This window comes from Hemiscyllium ocellatum, chromosome 45 (assembly GCF_020745735.1).
Source record: "Hemiscyllium ocellatum isolate sHemOce1 chromosome 45, sHemOce1.pat.X.cur, whole genome shotgun sequence".
In the NCBI taxonomy this organism is placed as follows: Eukaryota; Metazoa; Chordata; class Chondrichthyes; order Orectolobiformes; family Hemiscylliidae; genus Hemiscyllium; species Hemiscyllium ocellatum.
This window is the reverse complement of record NC_083445.1, coordinates 3,629,865-3,650,960: the sequence shown is the minus strand read 5'-3', so window position 1 is coordinate 3,650,960 and position 21,096 is coordinate 3,629,865. Positions and strand designations below refer to the sequence as shown.

The window sequence follows — 21,096 nt, the reverse complement described above, 5'->3', positions numbered from 1 at the left end:
AGGGACTTGGGGGAGGGGTGTTGGGAATACGATAGGTGGAAGGAGGTGAGGGTGAGGGTGAGGGTGATAGGCCGGAGAGGAGGTGGGGGCGGAGAGGTCGGGAAGAAGATTGCAGGTCAAGAAGGCGGTGCTGAGTCTGAGGGTTGGGACTAAGAAAAGGTGGGGGGAGGGGTAATGAGAAAGCTGGATAAATCTGCATTCATCCCTTGCGGTTGGAGGGTTCCTAGGCGGAAGATGAGGCACTCTTCCTCCAGGCATCGTGTTGCCATGGTCTGGCGATGGAAGAGGCCAATGACCTGCATGTCCTTGGTGGAGTGGGAGGGGGAGTTAAAGTGTTCGGCCATGGGACAGTTGGGTTAGTTGGTGCGGGTGTCCCAGAGATGTTCTCTGAAATGTTCCGCAAGTAGGCGCCTGTCTCCCCAATGTATAGGAGGCCACATCGGGTGCAGCGGATGCAGTAAATGATGTGTGTGGAGGTGCAGGTGAATTTCTGACGGATATGGAAGGATCCCTTGGGGCCTTGGAGGGAAGTGAGGGGAGAGGTGTGGGCGCAAGTTTTGCATTTCTTGCAGTTGCAGGGGGTGTGGATCTGACGAGGGAGTCGCGGAGGGAGTGGTCTTTCTGGAACGCTGATAGGGGTGGGGAGGGATATATATCCTTGGTGGTGGGGTCTATTTCCCTCCCCACTCCTATCAGATCCACACCCCCCACCAACCCAACCTCCACTCCCGGCACCTTCCCCTGCAACCGCAAGAAATGCAAAACTTGCGCCCACACCTCTCCCCTCACTTCCCTCCAAGGCCCCAAGGGATCCTTCCATATCCGTCAGAAATTCACCTGCACCTCCACAAACATCATTTACTGCACCCGCTGCACCTGATGTGGCCTCCTATACATTGGGGAGACAGGCCGCCTACTTGCAGAACATTTCAGAGAACACCTCTGGGACACCCGCACCAACCAACCCAACCGCCCCGTGGCTGAACACTTTAACTCCCCCTCCCACTCCGCCAAAGACATGCAGGTCCTTGGCCTCCTCCATCGCCAGACCATGGCAACACAACACCTGGAGGAAGAGCGCCCCATGTACACAGATTTCTCCAGCTTTCTCATTTCCCCTCCCCCCATCTTTTCCCACTCCCAACCCTCAGACTCAGCACCGCCTTCTTGACCTGCAATCTTCTTCCTGACTTCTCTGCCTCCACCCCCTCTCCAGCCTATCACCTTCACCTTAACCTCCTTCCACCTATCGTATTCCCAATGCTCCTCCCCCAATTCCCCCCTCCCTACCTTTTAACTTAGCCTGCTTGGCACACCTTCCTCATTTCTGAAGAAGGGCTTATGCCCGAAACGTTGATTCTCCTGTTCCTTTGATGCTGCCTGACCTGCTGCGCTTTTCCAGCAACACATTTTTAAGCTGTGTTTGAATCATGCTTTAATTATGAGATTTATTAGATTGTTATGTTTTAGAACTGTGGCTGTATTTCAGTGAGAAATGGAGGGAATCATATAAACTGGTCTGAAGTCTGCTAACTGTAATTTGGGTTATTTTGATTGTTGTGGTTCAAAGGGGACCCACATTCTTCACTTGAGAAGAAGGTGCATGATGCTTACTCTTGAAGACATTGATTGTAGCCTATATGGTAACAGTAGGTCAACTGGAGGTCTCCAAAGTCCCAAAAATGTGTTGAACATGTCAGATTACAAATGGTTAATGCTAGAAACTTTCAATTTACTCCCAAGAGAAACAAGAGGTGAAGTCTGAAGGAAAACTAATCAGCATTTCTACCTGGGTCCATGTGAGTCATGTTGCCATGGAAATGTCTTTAAGAGGGGAAGGGTTTTTAAAGATAGACCTGATATCCAAGGAGATAGAGCAGATGCAGGCAACAAGATACTATGTTTCACTACTGAAAATGTGTTGCTGGAAAAGCGCAGCAGGTCAGGCAGCATCCAAGGAGCAGGAGAATCAACGTTTCGGGCATGAGTCCTTCTTCAGGAAAGATGCCCGAAATGTCGACTCCCCTGTTCCTTGGATGCTGCCTGACCTGCTGCTCTTTTCCAGCAACACATTTTCAGCTCTGATCTCCAGCATCTGCAGTCCTCACTTTCTCCGCTATGTTTCACTATACAAGAAGTGGATGAGAGCTAGCACATGGATTGAAAACAAATTCATGAAATGTTAAACTGAAGCTGGAAGCTCTGCCTACCTAGTGCTAGAGCAAGAATCTCTGAGTAAAAATACTTACTGGAAGTCAATTGTCAAATTAAATATTCTCAGGCACAGAAAGGAATAGGACAAAGATTTACCCTCAGGAGTTATGACTCATTTTGGACTGCTTACAGAATTGATTTGTCTACTTAAAGGTCGGCATAAAGTATATTTATGAAGGGTGTCTTTGGTTGTATTGAAGAAAGTGGATTTTTTTTGTAGTTTATTGTACAAGTTTTCTATAAATATATTGTTTATTCATCCTCTCAGCTATTGCATGAAAATTCAAAATTCTTTTTTAAAAAGTTAACTCCTTGGGGGAGATTATAGCAGTTCCTAGCAAAACTGCAAATAATGAATCTTCAACTACAATTCGAGCAAAATCTCCCACAATAATTGATGCTGTTTAAAATCAGTTCCTGGTTATGACCTTATTACGTCATGTATCATTACTACTAATTTATCATTAATTAGTATCATTAATTTATCACAACTACTAATCATTTATTTCACCTAATTAAGCATTCCTAAATGATGCACGATTTGATTAGATCATAAAGTTACAGATGACATGCATACAAAACAAATATCTAGAAACCTGGTACTTACTGGCCACCAAAGAGCTGCATTCCTAAAAGGGCAAATACAACGATAAAGAGGAACAATAGGAACAATAAGCTAATAATTGACTTCATGGAACTCAGTAAGGAGACAACCAAGTTTCGAAGAGAGGCCCAGTACCTGGGATAAAAAGAAATAGCTATCAGTTTTTATTGTCCTAGAGGAAGCCAAAATTCAAAATCAGCATTAAATCCTGTATCTGTGTTAACACAGAGTCATAGAGATGTACAACATGGAAACAGACCCTTCAGTCCAACCCGTCCATGCCGACCAGATATCCCAACCCAATCTAGTCCTACCTGCCAGCACCCGGCCTGTATCCCTCCAAACCCTTCCTATTCATATACCCATCCAAATGTCTCTTAAATGTTGCAATTGTACCAGCCTCCACCCTTCCTCTGGCAGCTCATTCCATACATGTATCACCCTCTGCGTGTAAAAGTTGCCCCTTAGGTCTCTTTTATATCTTTTCCCTCTCACCCTAAACCTATGCCCTCTAGTTCTGGACTTCCCGACCCCAGGGAAAAGACTTTGCCTATTTGCCCTATCCATGCCCCTCATAATTTTGTAAACCTCAATAAGGTCACTCCTCAGCTTCCGACGCTTCAGGGAAAACAGCCCTAGCCTGTTCAGCCTCTCCCTATAGGTCAAATCCTCCAACCTTGGCAACATCCTTGTAAATCTTTTCTGAATCCTTTCAAGTTTCACCAAGTGATTTCATACTGAAAGCCCTATCATAAAAGAACAATCATAAGCGCTCTTCTCAAGTAAAGCATCAATTAAATAAAAATCAATTTGTTTAAAACAAAATTAATAATGATCACTAATCTGGATTGATGGTACATTCACTTTTTGGATCCAGTATTTGGAGTCATAGAGTCATAGAGATGTACAGCATGAAAACAGACCCTTCAGTCCAACCCATCCATGCCAACCAGATATCCCAACCCAATCTAGTCCCATTTGCCAGCACCCGGCCCATATCCCTCCAAACCCTTCCTATTCATATACCCATCCAAATGCCTCTTAAATGTTGCAATTGTACCAGCCTCCATCACTTCCTCTGGCAGCTCATTCCATACACGTACCACCCTCTGCGTGAAAACATTGTCCTTTAGATCTCTTTTATATCTTTCCCCTCTCACCCTAAACCTATGCCCTTTAGTTCTGGACTCCCAACCCCAGGGAAAAGACTTTGCCTATTTATCCTATCCATGACCCTCATAATTTTGTAAACCTCTATAAGGTCACTCCTCAGCCTCCGACACTCCAGGGAAAACAGCCCCAGCCTGTTCAGCCTCTCCCTATAGGTCAGATCCTCCAACATCCTTGTAAATCTTTTCTGAACCCTTTCAAGTTTCACATCTTTCCAATAGGAAGGAGATCAGAATTGCACGCAATATTCCAACAGTGGTCTAACCAATGTCCTGTACAGCCGCAACATGATCTCCCAACTCCTATACTCAATACTCTGACCAATAAAGGAAAGTATACCAAACGCCTTCTTCACTATCCTATCTACCTGTGACTCCACTTTCAAGGAGCTATAAACCTGCGCTCCAAGGTCTCTTTGTTCAGCAACACTCTCCAGGACCTTACCGTTAAGTGTATAAGTCCTGCTACGATTTGCTTTCCCAAAATGCAGCACCTCACATTTATATGAATTAAACTCCATCTGCCACTTCTCAGCCCATTAGCTCATCTGGTCCAGATCCTGTTGTAATCTGAGGTAACCCTCTTCGCTGTCCACTACACCTCCAATTTTGGTGTCATCTGCAAATTTATTAACTGTAACTCTTATGTTCGCATCCAAATCATTTATGTAAATGACAAAATGTAGAGGGCCCAGCACCGATCCTTGTGGCACTCCTCTGGTCACCAGTCTGAAAAACAACCCTCCACCACCACCTTCTGTCTTCCACCTTTGAGCCAGTTCTGTATCCAAATGGCTAGTTCTCCCTGTATTCCGTGAGATCTAACCTTGCTAATCAGTCTCCCATGGGGAACCTTGTTGAACGCCTTACTGAAATCCATGTAGATCACATCTACTGCTCTGCTCTCATCAATCCTCTTTGTTACTTCATCAAAAAACTCAATCAAGTTTGTGAGACATGATTTCCCAAGCACAAAGCCATGCTGACTACCACGAATCAGTCATTGCCTTTCCAAATACACGTACATCCTGTCCCTCAGGATTCCCTCCAACAACTTGCCCACACCGAGGTCAGGCTCACTGGTCTATAGTTCCCTGCCTTGTCCTTACCACCCTTCTTAAACAGTGACACCACGTTTGCCAACCTCCAGTCTTCTGGCACCATTGTTAAAACAAGCAATTCAAATTTTATTATTTCAAGGCTAACCATTAAATAATCAGAACAACCAGATATCCTTCATAGACCAGTTTTCAAGTTTAATTAAATTTATAATTTTATTTTTAAATTCCTGGAAGATTATTGGTGACAGAGTAAGATGTTCTTACCCAAGGACTTTGTACTACTGTCACAGAACCACAAGGAGATATTCTGTGTGCATGCATGGCAGCATCATCAGATTGCCATTTATGGGAAACAATACAGATATGTTCATCCAAAGGGAGCTTGTGGCATTCACCATCAATGTAGTAAAATAAATGACAGACCTGCTCCAAGTCAAATAACTTTAAAGTGGATACAGGGGTTACCATTCAATGAGATTTGAGTGTCTATAATGTTGGTGTTGAGGGTGAAAGCATTGACAATTTTCTGTCTGATATTAGACAGTTTTAATTAGTCCTTGTATAGAAAAACATAAGTCATGCTTTATTTCTGTTGTGTGTAAATTGTGTGTAGGTAGATTAATGAATCGTGAACAGAGTTTCAAATTGAGGGTGTCAAGGTCTTTGGTTATTTAGAAGGGTGGTGAAGTTCAGCTCTTTAATTACCAGGAATTACAGCAGATTTTAATTGTTCAATGTTTTTTCCTGGATAACTATTCAGGTAAATGAGTTGGAAACTGTTATCTCCCTCTGGGTTGTAGACATTTTCAGAGAGTTGCAGATGCAGGATAATTGTCCAGAAAATTTCCTGTAGAGTCAGTGTGTTGGGATTTACAAGGAGTCCTGGTACATTTTTCAGGATACATTGCTATAAAAATAATCTTCCAACCAGAAAATCCGGAACAGAGAATATCAAGAAACTATGTACACTCCCGTATATGTGACCACTAATATTATCAGCCAAATATTAAACTGACAGAATGGCAAACTGGAAAACTTACTTTGTAACTTTGAATATTCGAAGTAACCTGAGTGCCCGTAAAACACTGATGCCAAAAGAGGTACCTGGCTTAACAGCAGCCCAGAAGACTTCAAAAATACTGCCTATAATAACCTGAAATAAAAGAATACAGATTAACACATTATAGAGAGCAAAAATGAAACAAAAATCTTGTGAATACACAAAAGCTCAGAAAGTGTTTCTAGTTGAGCCTTTTTTGAGATGTTGATCTGATTCAGAGTACTCATCAATGGTCATACCCAAAGCAATGATCTAACTTTCTTTCAATCTTTACTCAGAGATAGAATAGAAGGGAGGAAGAGTGAGGCCTTCACTATCCAATGCATGCTGTTGGAAAGACACATATCTGAATGTTAGCCTAAGGAAGAATCATACTTTTCTGACATATCTCCACAATAAGTGATGACTCCAAAATTGTGAACATGTTTATGAAGGTTTACTTCACTGGTCTTTCATTTTGAACACTTATATTTTGACTGAAAATATCAACCAGAAAAAAAATCATCAGCATGTTTAAAATATTGTTACCAATTCTTCTTTTGACCATCACATTCAAAGCCTATTGCAGAGTCAATCTTCATGAGTGAGCTTCACTACTCTTCAACAAACTAACTGATCAGTTCAGGAACTAACCTTTTTTATAAAATTAATCTTACATTCCCATCTTTCTCCCCTGAACATGCTGCCACAACCTTAATTATAACTTCCAAGCCTTATCAGGTCCACCAACTCATTCTCTGAGAGTCCATATGGCAAGATCAGTTAAATGAGCACAAAGCAGGCATTGGAATTCAGGTTTTTCCTAGTCTATGCCTCAGATACACAATGTGCAATGCATTGACCAACTGAGACATTACAGGGAATTCTAAGAATAAACCTTTCAAAGAAATCATTGCTTGCTACTTACCGCACAATCAAAACAGTTGAAAGAAGAATGAAAATAAGGCCTAGTTCCAAGCCCATACATTTTTATAAACATTTCTGACATAAAGAGTGCTAAGAAAATGAATTCTGCATAGTCTGAAAATGAAGGAGAAAAGACAATCAGTTAATAATTTAACCAAAGGCAATGGAGCAGGGTTACAGTAAGACAAGTGTACATAGGTTAAACAAAAAAAAACAAAGAAGTGCAGATGCTGGAAAACAGGAACAAAAACAAACATTGCTGGAGAAACTCAGCAGGTCTCGCAGCATCTGTGAAGAGGCAATTTTTTGGGGTCCAGTTCTGAAGAAGTTCACTGGACCCGAAACATTGACTTTGCTCTTTCTCCACAGATGCTGGAAGATGTGCTGAGTTTCTTCAGCAATTTCTCCTCTTGTTTTACACAGTTTTACATAGACCGTTTCCATTAAAAATAGGTATGAAGGAATTGGTACATGAAGATTGCAGCATTCTTTAATAAAAATAAGCTGTGCTGTTATACAATGCCTAAAAGCTTTTTTTAAATGACATGTAGGATATACCATTCTACTATAAATTATAGAATTTAAATCCACTATAATTATAAAGTTCTACGATAATAATAGAGATCTTTTTCTGCTATAATACATTCCTACATAGTTTTCTTAGGCAAATTGAATACAATTATAGCCCATAGTTGAGTTTTCCAATTGTCAGACAGCAGCCCACCTCATTAAAATAACCCTGGTCTGAGTGACCAAAATCTGTTCTAATACCAAGAGGCCTGAAAACTCAACAGGATTTTTCTTTTTTCATTCACTCATGGAATGTGGACATTACTGGCTGTGCGAGTATTTATTGTCTACCCTTATTTGCCCTTGGAAGCAAATGAGTGATTTTCTAAGCCAATTCAGAGGGCAGTTCAGAGTCAACTCCATTTTAGTGGCTCTGGATTCTGATTAGGTAAGGACAGACATTTCTTCCTCTAAAGGAACCAGATGGGTTTTTATGACAATAAACAATGAAACCAATCATTAAATAATTGACTTTTAATTTCAGATTTTTATTCAATTCAAATTCCACCATTTGTTGTGCTGGGACTTAAACCCAGGACTTCAGAACATTACCTGGAACTCTGGATTACTGGTCAAGTGGCAATATCGCTTCAGCCATTGTCTCCCCTTTACTAATGACAAAACATAAACTTCTGTTTAATTATAGGGTGCACAATAAATAGCCATTAAAATGGGACTGTGCTTTGAGGCCCTAATTCTGAAGTAGACATAGACAATATTGTAGTTGAAACCCTATCACTTTTTAAATATACCTATACATAGCGAAGTCCAGCCTATGTACAATCATTGCTGATTTACAATACGTATGAATATTCTGAGATACTCACAGAGGAAGTCAGAGAGCCAACCTGGCTGCTTGTAGTGTACAATTGCAACACACAAGGTGTTGAGTGCTACCAGACTAAGGACAGTCCAGTAAAAGGCCTGAGTTTTCACTACCCGTCGGACGAAGAAGCGAAACCGTCTTTCCTTCTTACGGAAAAATGAAGATCCCTCAAGTTTGGCACTTTTAATACTTGCTCTTGTAAAAGGAGATCCTGTTCCAGGAGAAGACAACAGACAGTCAATTAATAAAAAGATCATATTAGAGTATTGATCAAAATGTCTGATGCTCCTTTTTCTTCTCCTCTCCTGTCCTGAAGCTGGTGCACTAAAGTACAGTTTGGTTAGAACCAGTTGCTATTCAATATCCAATGTAAATATATAGCTTATTCAACCATAAGACAATCACAATCAAGCTGAATTCTCCCCTCAAGTCAAATTCACGAACTTTGTACATTCTTGTAGCAATCAAGAACAATAATTCTGAATGAATTTCCACTCTTCCTTAGCACAGATAACCAGAAGTCAATTGCAACACTGAGATCAATGCATCAGCAGCGACCAATTGTGGAACCTCTGCTCTTCGAGTAAATAAGACTCAGTAAATACCAGATGGCATACTTAACTCGCCAAATCATTCAGGAAGCTCAAACCATGATGAAAAGTAATGATGAAGTCAGAAAAATGTTTGACATAAATTAACATTTGTATATTTCAAAGAGCATTAGTTACTGTTTCATTGTGTCACTTTATACATTAGTGGAGATGAGATTGGCAGTTTAGTAAATCCTTTTTTTGGAACACTTAAAACTATTCAGATGGTTTAATGATAGTGAAAAATACAGAGTAGCAATTTTCTACTTCCATCGTCAATTTTTAACATCTAGTACTTTCATGGACTGATTCCAAAAAGGAAAGAATGCTGATTTTAAAAATGGCCACAGCATGAGCTAGGTTTCATGAAACCAACAGTAGATGAAGTGAAATTACCATTTTTATCAAAAGAGACTGAAACCAGTCAGGCATCAAGAAACCTACACCTTCTGTTTTATTCACACTTGCATGACAAGTTTATTCATAGGAGATGAAAGTCATCACCTATAATTATCTAGCTCAGAGGCAGTAAATACTTAGAAACACATGAATGAGCTATATTTAAAGTAACTGATTTGGCAGAGATGGATTTGTGACTGAAACTGGAGAAGGTTCTCTCTCTGCTTTCTATGGAAAGACAAAGCAACAGATAACAAAAAATATTGGAGGAAATTCTGAATGCCTAGGACTTAAAGATACTTGCAATATTCATGGATACTGATCCAGAAAACTTCTAACCAACTGATATTGTTAGTTAAAATCTAGCACCTCAAGAACACCCCAAGGACTTCAATAATGCATATTCTTTCATCTTACTTTTGTGCTGTCACAATCACCTAAAGCTCGTTATGCGTGTCTGTATGCATGTTTGTTGTGCCTTTATTACAGTCCAACCCATCCATGCCAACCAGATATCCTAACCTAATCTAGTCCCATTTGCCAGCACTTAGCCCATATCCCTCTAAACCCTTCCTATTCATATACCTATCCAGATGCCTTTTAAATGTGGTATTTGTATTAGCCTTCACCACTTCGTCTTTCTGTAGCTCAAATCTTCCAACCCTGGCAACATCCTTGTAAATCTTTTTTGAGCTCTTTCAAGTTTCATAGCATCCTTCTGATAGAAGGGAGACTAGAATTGCACACAATATTCCAAAAGTTGCCTAACCAATGTCCTGTACAGCTGCAACATGACCTCTCAACTCCTATATTCAATGCTCTGACTAATAAAGGAAAGCATACCAAACGCCTTCTTCACTTCCTGTTTCTGTGCTGTACATCTCTATAACTCTATGACAAGAAATAAAGTTGCACTTCAATTCACTCAAAAACACCTTGTAACTGGTACTTTTTTTGGTTTCTAGTAAACTACACAATTAAATTTTAATAGTTTGGAGGTGCTGGTGTTGGACTGGGGTGTACTAAATTAAAAATCATACAACACCAGGTTATAGTCCAACAGGTTTATTTGGAAGCGCTAGCTTTTGGACCGCTGCTCCATCATCCATTTGATTTTTAAAAATTTTAATGGGAGTGAGGTATTGTTTTATGCAAAAAAGAATTTACTGTAAATCCTCAGTATTCATGAGTTCATGATTGGCAAATTCAAAAATCCACACCAAAAAGTAAGTAGCAACAAAATTCAACATCTGTGGCAAAGCTCATGTGTCAGCGATATTTAACATGTTTTCAATCTTTTAAAGGGCTCCACACTTGTGAATTTCATCATTTACTGGGTTCTCAGAAACAGAACCTTTGCTCTAAATTACTATAAAACATTCTTATCGTAGCCAACAAACAGGGTTGAAATGAGGAAAGCTGATTCACTCTATACCTGGTTCAAACAAAAGGAGCAGCTAGTTAGAAAATGAAACGCTTATAATTTAATCAATTACACTTCAATACTTGTTCTCCATATCTGAATCTGAAAGTAAGAGTCATGACAGCAGGAAGATAACTTAGACTCCTCTATTTCTTCTACAAGTGACATCAGCCCAACTAGATACGAACCTAGGGTACGTTAACTGGTCGCTATTTATTAATTGCTTGTGGGATATCACACTCCTGATTTGTGCCTTGTCACTAGCTGAGCCAGCATCTCCTACCCTTTATTAGTTGCCCTTGAGAAGGTGAGGGTGAGTCATCTTCTTGAACCATTGTAACCCATTTGATGTAGGCAGGCCCACAATGCCATTGGAAAGGAAGTTGTGGGATTTTGACCCAGTTGCACTGAAAGAACAATATTTTTCCAAATCAGGATATTGCGTGGACTGGAGGGGAACTTGCAGATGCTGTTCTTACCATGTATCTGCTGCCCATGTCCTTCTAGATAGTAGAAGTAGTGGGTTTGGAACGTGAAGTTTAAGGATCCATGGTGAATGTCTCTTGTGCATCTTGTAGACAGTACATAATGCTGTTTCTGAGTCTCAATAGTGGAGAGACTGAATGCTTGTAGATGTGATGCCAATCAAACATACTACTTTGACATGGAAGGTGTCAAGCTTCTTGAGTGTTTTGGAGCTGTATTCATCTCAGCAACTGGGGAGTATTATCACACTCCTGATTTGTGCCTTGTAGATGCAGATAGGCTTTGTTGAGTCAGGAGATGTGTCACTCACTGCAAGGTTCTTAGTCACTGGCCTGTTCTTGTAGCAATAGTATTTATTTGACTAGTTCTGTTCAGTTTCTGATCTGCAGGATGTTGACAGTTGGGGTTTCAGTGAAGGTCATGCCATTGAATGTCAAGAAATGATGGTTAGATTTCTTGTTGGAGATAGTCATTTCCATTCTACTGTGTAGCATGAGTGCCACTAGGCAGCTTGTCCAAGTATTGCTGCATTTGGACATGGACTGATTCAGTAGCTCAGGAATCATGAATAGTGAACATTGTGCAGTCATCAGAAAACATCACATTTTTGACCTTACAATTGAGAGAAGTAATTGATGACACAGCTGAAGATACTTGGACCTTGGAACCTACCCTGAAAAACCCTGGCAGTGATGCCCTGGATCTGAGATGACTGATGTCCAGCAACTACAACCATCCTCCTTTGTGCTAAGTATGATTCCAACCAGTAGAGTTTTCCCCCTGATTCCAGTTGGCTCTAGTTTCACTAAGGCTGCTTGATGCACACTTGGTTAAATATGAACTTGATGTCAAGATCAACCACTCTCACCTCACCTCTGGAGTTTATGAGAATACATCATCAGTGTTATTGGTGGAATGTTGTCAAGGCCCGTAGCCTTTATGGTATCCATTGCCTTCAGCAACTTATTGATGTCATGTAGAATGAACTAAATTGCCTGAAAATTGACATCTGTGATGCTGGGAATCTCTGGTGAAGGCCAAGGTAGATCATCCATTCTTATCTTCTGGATGGAGACTATTGCAAATGTTTCAGCTTTATCTTTTGCACTAACGTGCTACTTTCACTATTTTTAAAGTTGGGGATGACGTGCATCCCCCACTGCATTCTTTGATTGCCCACATAATTCACAATTGGACGTGGCAGGTTTGTGGTGCTTAAATCTGATCTGTTCATTGTGGAACCACTTTGCCCTTAGATTCAACAGGTGGACACTACATCACTTGATACGCCGGGTGCTTCTCCTGGCATGCACTTCTACACTTTTGTTGTGGTTCTGTTCGCCAAGCTGGGAATTTGTGCTACAGACATTTCATCCCCTGTCTACGTGACATCCTCAGTGCTTGGGAGCCTCCTGTGAAGCACTTCTGTGATCTTTCCTCCGGCATTAAAGAACTACAGCAGAAACTGAAACATCTGATCAGCAGATCCAGACACTCTATACGATCAACACAGGAATTCTTGGATATCATCAGAAATATACACATAGACAAGGAAGAAACCATGGTCTCATTCGATGTAACGGCACTGTTCACTTCTATCGACAAAACCCTAGCCAGGGAAACAATAGCCAACCTGCTGGACATACATAACAGACAACAGGACATTGAACCTATCAACAAAGACGGCATACTCAAACTACTGGACCTGTGCCTCACAACACACTTCACATTCAACAACCAAATATATGAACAAATCAACTGCATACCCATGGGCTCACCCATCTCTGGAATCATAGCAGAAGTGGTAATGCAAAGATTAGGACAAACAGTCTTACCGCAAATTCGACCCAAACTCTGGATCAGATATGTGGATGACACCTTTGTAATCAATAAAAACACAGAAATAGAGAACACATACCGGATCATTAACGCCACACTCACAGGAATCTGATTCACTAGAGTGGAAGGAAAGGACAACCAACTCCCATTCCTAGACGTGATGATACAGAGAATACCTAACGGAGAATTCAGCACAAAGATATACAGGAAAGCCGCACACACAGACCAAGTCCTGAACTACGAAAGCAACCTTCCCAACACACACAAAAGAAGTTGCATCAAGACACTATTCAAAAGTGCCACAACACACTGCAGTACACCAGAAGTGCAAAATGAGGAAGAAGAACACCTATACAATGTATTCGCCAAAAATGGATACCCTCTAATTTTATCAACAGATGCCTAAGGGAAAGACAACGGAACGAGGACATGCCGCAACCCAAAGAACTAGCCACACTTCCATACATCAAGAGCATTTCCGAACTGACAGCCAGACTACTGTGACCACTAGGACTCATAACAGCACACAAACCAACAGCCACTCTCAGACAACTCACCAGAACTCGATACCCAGCATGAGCAAAACCAATGTAGTGTACAAAATCCCATGCAAGGACTGCACAAAACACTACATAGGACAAACAGGAAGACAGCTAACGATCCGCATCCATGAACACCAACTAGCCACGAAACGACACGACCAGCTATCCTTAGTAGCCACACACACAGATGACAAGCAACATGAATTCGACTGGGACAACACTACTATTATAGGACAAGCCAAACTGAGAACAGCCAGGGAATTCCTAGAGGCATGGCACTCATCCACAGATTCAATCAATAAGCACATTGACCTGGACCCAATATACCGACCACTGCAACGGACAGCTAGAACTGACAACCGGAAGTGGCAGATTCAAACCACTACAAATGCTGGAGGAAACATCACAGAAGCACTCCACAGAAGGCTCCCATGCACTGAGGATGTCACCTAGACAGGTGAACGAAATGTCTGCAACACAAATTCCAAGCTCAGTGAACAGAACCACAACAACGAGCACCCGAGCTACAAGTCTTCTCCCAAACTTTGAACTTCTACATTTTTCTTTGAACAGGGCCAATCTCCTGAATTAATGGTAATGGTAGAGTGGGCAATATGCCAGGCCATGAGATTATAAGTTGTGTTAGAGTAGAATTCTGCTGCTGCTATTGGCCTACAGCAGCTCATAGATGTCCAGTCTTGAGTTGCTAGATTGTTTGAAATCAATCCCATTGAGTACGGTGATAGTGCCACACAACAATGTTTGAGGGTATCCGCAATGTGAAGATGGAACTTTATTTTCATAAGGATTGCATGGTTGTACTGTCATGGACAGATGCATTTGCAGCAGGAAGACTCGTGAGGATGACATGAAGCTTGTTTTCCCCTCACCCACCTGCTGTAGGCCCAAATTAGCAGCTGAGCTCTTTAGGACTCAACCAGCTCAGTCAGTGCCAACCACTCTTAGTGATGGACGCTGAAGTCCCACACCTAGAGTATGTTCTGTGTCCTAGCTATCCTAAGTGCATCCTTAAAGTGGTGTTCAATGTGGAGGAGCACTGATTCATCAGCTGAAAGAATTAATTGATTAGAGGTTGGGAGGGATGGGGTGTCGGGGTGGTGGGTGAGGTAATCAGCAGGGTCCTTTTTTGCTCATGATTTACCTGATATGATGAAACCTCATGGTGTCCAGAATCAATTTTGAGGATTCCAGGTGGAAGTGAGGACTACAGATGCTGGAGATTAGAATCAAGAGTGGATGCTGGAAAAGCACAGCAGGTCAGGCAGCATCCGAGGAGCAGGAGAATTGAGGATTCCAGGGCAATTCCCTCTCAGTTGTATATCACTGTGGTGCTTCTCTGCTAGGTCATTCATGCCAGTGAGATGGGAAATGCCAAGGGATGGTGATGGCACTATCCAGGACATTGCATGTGGTGAAAGATTCCATGTGTATGACGATGTCAGTTTGTTGGTTGACTAGTCTGTGAAATAGCTCCTCTAATTTTGGCACTAGCCTCCAGATGTTGGTAAGAAGGACTTTGCAGAGTTGAAAGGGCTGGTTTTTGATAATATTGTTGCTACTGCCTCTTACGATGGCAAACAGTCCATCTGATTTCATTCCTTTTTTTGAGGCTTTTTAGTGGTTGATAAATAGCTTGCTAAGTCATTTCAGAAGACAGCTGAGAGTCTGGAGTCACGTACAGGCCAGACAAGGTTATAGATGGCTGTTTTCCTTCCCAAAAAGGACATTAGTAAACCAGATGGGTTTTTACAATAATTGGCAATACTTTCACAGTCATCATTTGACTTCTAATTCCCAATTTTTATCAAATTCAATTTTTGACATCTGCTTTGACGGGTTTTGAACTAATGTCCCCAGAACATTTCAAATGTCTCTGATTACTAGTCCAGCAAAAATACCACTATACCAGTGCATCCCCAGTCCACTTAATTCTACATTGCATTTGGGAAACTCCAAAGCTTTTTTTTAACAGTATCTCTCAATTTTTAGTTTAATTTAGCGCTGACAGCAGTACTATGTAAAACACTCACCAACAGAAGAAATGTCTGCCAGATGATCTTCACCCTCTTCGGGATTCAGTAAATCAGTTTTACTCTTTTTTATTGTTCCCCTTCTCATAGCTGGAAAGAACAGATGGGAAAAGTGAAGAGAAATAAAATGGATGAGATAGAATAGAGAGGCTTAGTTCTTCCTAACAGAAGCCCAATCTAAGCTGTTTAAATAATGAGCATCAAATTTTCATCGTGGGATCTTTTTGTAAAGTTTGCATGACACTAGTAACTCATATGAACACTGATAGGTCTCACAGCATGTACTGAAGACTGTTCATTAGCACACTCCCAGTGAAAACTGACACACTCTCAGAACTCACTGTCTATATTGATGCATTATCAGGATATTCCTTAAATTACTGGTGCAATCCCAGACGTTCACTGCAAATATTGCCACTCCCAGAATTTCTGCAAATTACTAGCACTCTCCCAGAAAGCACCTGGGTATTACAGTTCAGTATTGGGAATTAAGTAAATTTTAACAAACTCCTAAGGACACCCAGTTCTAACCCCAACCTAAGTTTGTATTCTGTATGGATTGTGTGTTTCATAAAGTCATATAACACAGAAACAGACCCTTTGGTCCAACTTAATCACGTAGATCATGTTTCTCAAACTAAACTAGTCCCATTGCCTGATTTACCCCAATCCCTCTAAATCCTTCCAATTCATGGACCTTCTAAATGTCTTTTAAATATTGTAATTGTACCTGCATCTACCTTTTCCCTTGGCAGTTCATTCATTTCACATACCAACCACCCTGTGCGTGAAAAGGTAGATCCTCAGATCTCTTTTAAATCTTTCTCCTCTCACTCTGAAAATATGCTTCTAGTTTTGAACTCACACCCCCAAGGGAAAAGGTCTTTGCTGTTCACCCTATCTATGCCCCTCATGATTTTAAAAACCTCTATAATATCGCCTCTCAACCTCCTACATTCCAGTGAAAAAAGTCCAGTCTACCCTTATAACTCAAACTTTCTGGTCCTGACAACATCCTGGTATATCTTTTCTGAACTGTATAGCCTTCCTATGGCAGGCCAAAGAGAACTGTACATGGTACTCCAAACGTGGCTTCACCAATGTTCTGCATAACATCAACATGACGAGCCAACTCCTATACTCAGTGGTCTAATCAATGCAGGCAAGCTACTAAACATCTTCTTCATCATCCTGTCTATCTGTGATGCAAGTTTCAAAGAACGATGTACCTGAAGCCCTCTCTATTTGACAAAACTACCTAGGCCGTAACGTTAACTGGTTGGCACAATGGCATAATCGTTAGCACTGCTATCTCACAGGGACCCGGGTTCGATTCCACCCTTGGGTGACTGTCTATATGGAATTTGCACATTCTCCCAATGTCTACACGGGCTTCCTCCCACAGTTCAAAAATGTGAAGGTTAGGTGGTTTGGCTGTGCTAAATAGCCCCATAGTATGCAGGGATTTGTAGGCTATGTGGGTTAGCCAGAGAAATGCAGGGTTACAGGAATAAGGTGGGGTGGGGGGGGGGGGGGAATGCTCATCGAAGGATTTGTGTGGACTTGTTGGGCTGACTGGACTGCTTCCAAACTGTAGAGATTCTGTAACTGCATAAATCCTGCTTTTGTTTGTTTTACCAAAATGCAATATCCACATTAAACTCCATCTACCACTCCCTAGCCCAACTGATCAAGATGCCGTTGCAATCTTAGATAACCTTCTTCACTCTCAACTATGCTATCAATTTTTGTGTCATCTGCAAACTTACTAACCAAGCCTCCTAAACTTTCAACCAAATCATTTTTATAACTGACAAACAAAAGTGGACCCTGCACCGATCCCAACGGAACATTGCTGGTCACAGGCCTCCAGCCCAAAAAATCAACTCTCCCCCTCACCCTCCATTTCCAAACACCAAACCAATTTTGTATCCAATTGGAAAGTGCTCCCTGAATCCCATGTGATCTAACTTTACTAATTAGTCTGCCATGCAGAACCTTGGCAAAGGCTTTACTAAAGTCCATATACACAATAAAAACCAAAAGAGTTGTAGATGCTGTAAATCAGAGGCAAAATGGAAATTGTTGGTAAAGTTCAGCAGATCTGGCAGTATCTCTGGACAGAAATTAGAGCTAACATTTTGGGTTGATGCTTCTGAGAAAGGGTCACTTTACTTAAAACGCTAACTCTGATTCCACTGATGCTGCCAGACCTGCTGAGCTTTTCCAGCAATTTCTATTTTTGTTTCCATGTAGACAATGACAACTGAAATGCCCTTAATCTTTTTGGTTACATCTTCAAAAATGCAATCAAGTTCATGAGACATGATTTCCCACACACAAAGCTACGCTGATTTTCTCTAATCAGTCCTTGCCTCCCAAAATGCATGTAAATCCTATCTCTCAGAAACACCTCCAACAACTAACCCACCACTGATGTCAGACTCACAAGTATACTGATATTGCTGTTAACTTAAGGGTTAAGTCATGGCAGGAGATCCAAGATTGGTGTCATGCTCTTCCTGTGCAATGTGGGAATTCAGGGACCCTTCTGATGTCCCTGACTCTTTCACATGCCAGAAGTGTGTCCAACTGCAGCTCCTGCCTGACCGCTTGATGGCCTGGAGCTGCAGTTGGATTCACTTTGGAGCATCTCACCATCTTAATGAAGAATTCTACATTATGGTCACTCTTCCCCAAAGTAGCTCACACCACAAGGTTACTAATTAATCCTCTCTCATTGCACAATAGCCAGTCAAGGAAGACCTGCCCTCTGGTTGGTTCCTTGACATATTGCTCAAAGAAGTCATCCATCATACATTCCAGGAAATCCTCCTCTATCACATTGCTACAACTTTGGTTGGTCCTGTCAATATGAAGATTGAAGTCACCCATAATAACTGCTGGATCCTTTCTGATGCATCTCTAATTTCCTATTTAATGCCATCCCCAACATCACAACTACTTGAATACACTTAACAAATTCTTCACCATCCAAGCCCCTAACACTATGACAGTCTGTGTTTGGAAAGCTATAATCCCCCACTATTACACTATTTTCTTACATATATCTGACATCTCTCTACATATTTGTTCCTCAATTTCCATCTGACTATTGGGGACCTATAGTACAATTCCATCAAGGTGATCATTCCCTTCTTATTTCTGAGTTCTATCCATACAGTTTCACTGGATTGAGTATACATATTGGTAGTTTTTTTATTAATTTGTGGGATGTGGGCATCACTGGCTGGCCAGCATTTATTGTCCATCCCTAATTATCTTGAGAAGGTCGGGGTGAGCTGCCCCTTGAACCACTGCAGTCCACCTGCTGTGGATTGACCCACAATGCCCTTAGGGAGGGAATTCCAAGATTTTGACCCAACGACAGTGAAGGAACGGCGAAATATTTCCAAGTCTGGATGCTGAATGTTTTGGAGAGGAACTTGAAGATGGTGGTGTCTCCATATACCTGCTGCCCTTGTCATTCTAGATACAAGTGCTCGTGGGTTTAGAAGATGCTGAGGTGTTTGAGGATCTTTACTGCATTTCTGCAGTGCATATTTTAAATAGTACACACTGCTGCTACTGTGCACTGGTGGTAGAGGGAGTAGTTGTTTATGGATGTAGTGCCAAACAGTGGACTGCTTTGTCCTGGATGGTGTTGAGCTTCTTGAGAGTTGTTGGGGATGCCCTCATTCAGGCAAGTGGGAAGTATTCCATCACATCATGCTGCTGACTTGTGCCTTGTAGATAGTGGACAGACTCTGGGGAGTCAGGAGGTAAGTTACTTGCCACAATATTCCTAGCTTCTGACCTTCTCTTGTAGCCACTGTGTTTATATGGTGAGTTCAATTAATTTCTGATCAATGGTAATCCCCAGGATGTTGATACTGGGGGATTCAGTGATGTTAATACCATTGAATGTAAAGAGCCTGTGATTAGATTTTCTCTTATAAGGATTGTCATAGCATGGCAATTGTTACTTGCCACTTGTCAGCTCAAGCCTGGATATTGTCCAGATGTTGTTGCATTTGAACATGGACTGCATCAGTACCTGAGGAGTCACAAATGCTGCTGAACATTGCGCAATCATTGGTGACCATCCCCACTTCTGACCGTATGACAGAGGGAAGATCATTGATGAAACAGCTGAAGATGGTTAGGCCTGGGACACTACCCGGAGGGACTCCTGCAGAGATGTCCTGGAGCTAAGATGACTGACCTCCAAAAATCACAAACATCTTCCAATGTGTCAGGATTGACTCCAATCACCAGAGAGTTTCCCTCAATACCCACTAATGCCAGTTTTGCCAGGACTCCTTGATGCCACACTTGGTCGAATTCAGCCTTGATGTCAAGGGCTATCACTCTCACCTCAGATCTGGAATTCAGCTCTTTTCCCATGTTTGAACCAAGGCTGTAATAAGGTCAGGAGCTGAGTGGTCCTGGCAGAACCCAAACTGGGTGTCACTCAGCAGGTTTTTGCTGAGCAGGTGCTGCTTGATAGCACTATTGGTGACTCTTGCCATCACTTTACTGATGATGGAGAGTAGACTAATGGAGTGGTAGTTGGCCAGGTTGGATTTGTCCTGCTTTTTATGTACAGCACATACCTTGGTAATTTTCCACATTGTTAGGCAGAAAACAGCATTGTAACTGTAGTGGAACAGCTCGCCTAGGGGAGCGGCAAGTTCTGGAGCACAAGTCTTTAATACTCTTATTGGAATGTTATCAGGGCCCATAGAATTTGCAATATCCAGTGCCTCCAACTGTTACTTGTATCACATGGAGTGAATCGAATTGGCTGAAGATTGGTATCTGTAATGCTGGGAATCACTGGAGGAGGTCGAGATGGATCATCCACTAGCTGAAGATTACTGAGGAAGCTTCAGTCTTACCTCTTGCACTGATTGTGTTTGGGCTCCTCCACCATTGAGGATAGGGATATTTGTGGAGCTTCCTCCTCTGGTGAGTTACTTAATCATCCACCACCACTCACGACTGAATGTGTCAGGACTGCACAGCTTAGATCTGAACTGTTGGTTATGGGATCACTTAGCTCTGTCAATGACTTGCTGCTATTGTTGTTTGGCATGCAAGTAGTCCTGTTTGGTGGCTTCATCAGGTTAGCACCTCATTTTCAGATATGCCTGGTGCTGCTCCTGGAATGCCCTCCTGCACTCTCCATTGAACCAGGGTTGATCCCTTGGCTCAATGGTAATGGTTAAATGGGGATATGCCGGGCCATGAGATTACAGAATATGCTGAAGTACAAATCTGCTGCTGTTGATAGCCCACAGTGCCTCATGGATGTCCAGTCTTGAGTTGCTAGATCTGATTGAAGTCTGTCCTA

The 21,096-nt window shown here is 41.7% G+C and overlaps 1 protein-coding gene across 1 annotated transcript in view; it reads right to left on the bottom strand.

Moving 5' to 3' along the window:
- The window catches only part of LOC132835847 (voltage-dependent P/Q-type calcium channel subunit alpha-1A-like), a 518,300-nt gene that overhangs the window by 214,391 nt on the left and 282,813 nt on the right, over positions 1–21,096 (bottom strand). The window contains exons 12-16 of the mRNA XM_060854942.1: positions 15,741–15,830; positions 8,412–8,621; positions 7,016–7,128; positions 6,089–6,201; positions 2,822–2,953 (exon numbers count right to left, since the gene is read on the bottom strand). Of these exons, the coding sequence (XP_060710925.1) occupies positions 2,822–2,953; positions 6,089–6,201; positions 7,016–7,128; positions 8,412–8,621; positions 15,741–15,830 (658 nt within the window). The remainder of the gene's footprint in view (positions 1–2,821; positions 2,954–6,088; positions 6,202–7,015; positions 7,129–8,411; positions 8,622–15,740; positions 15,831–21,096) is intronic.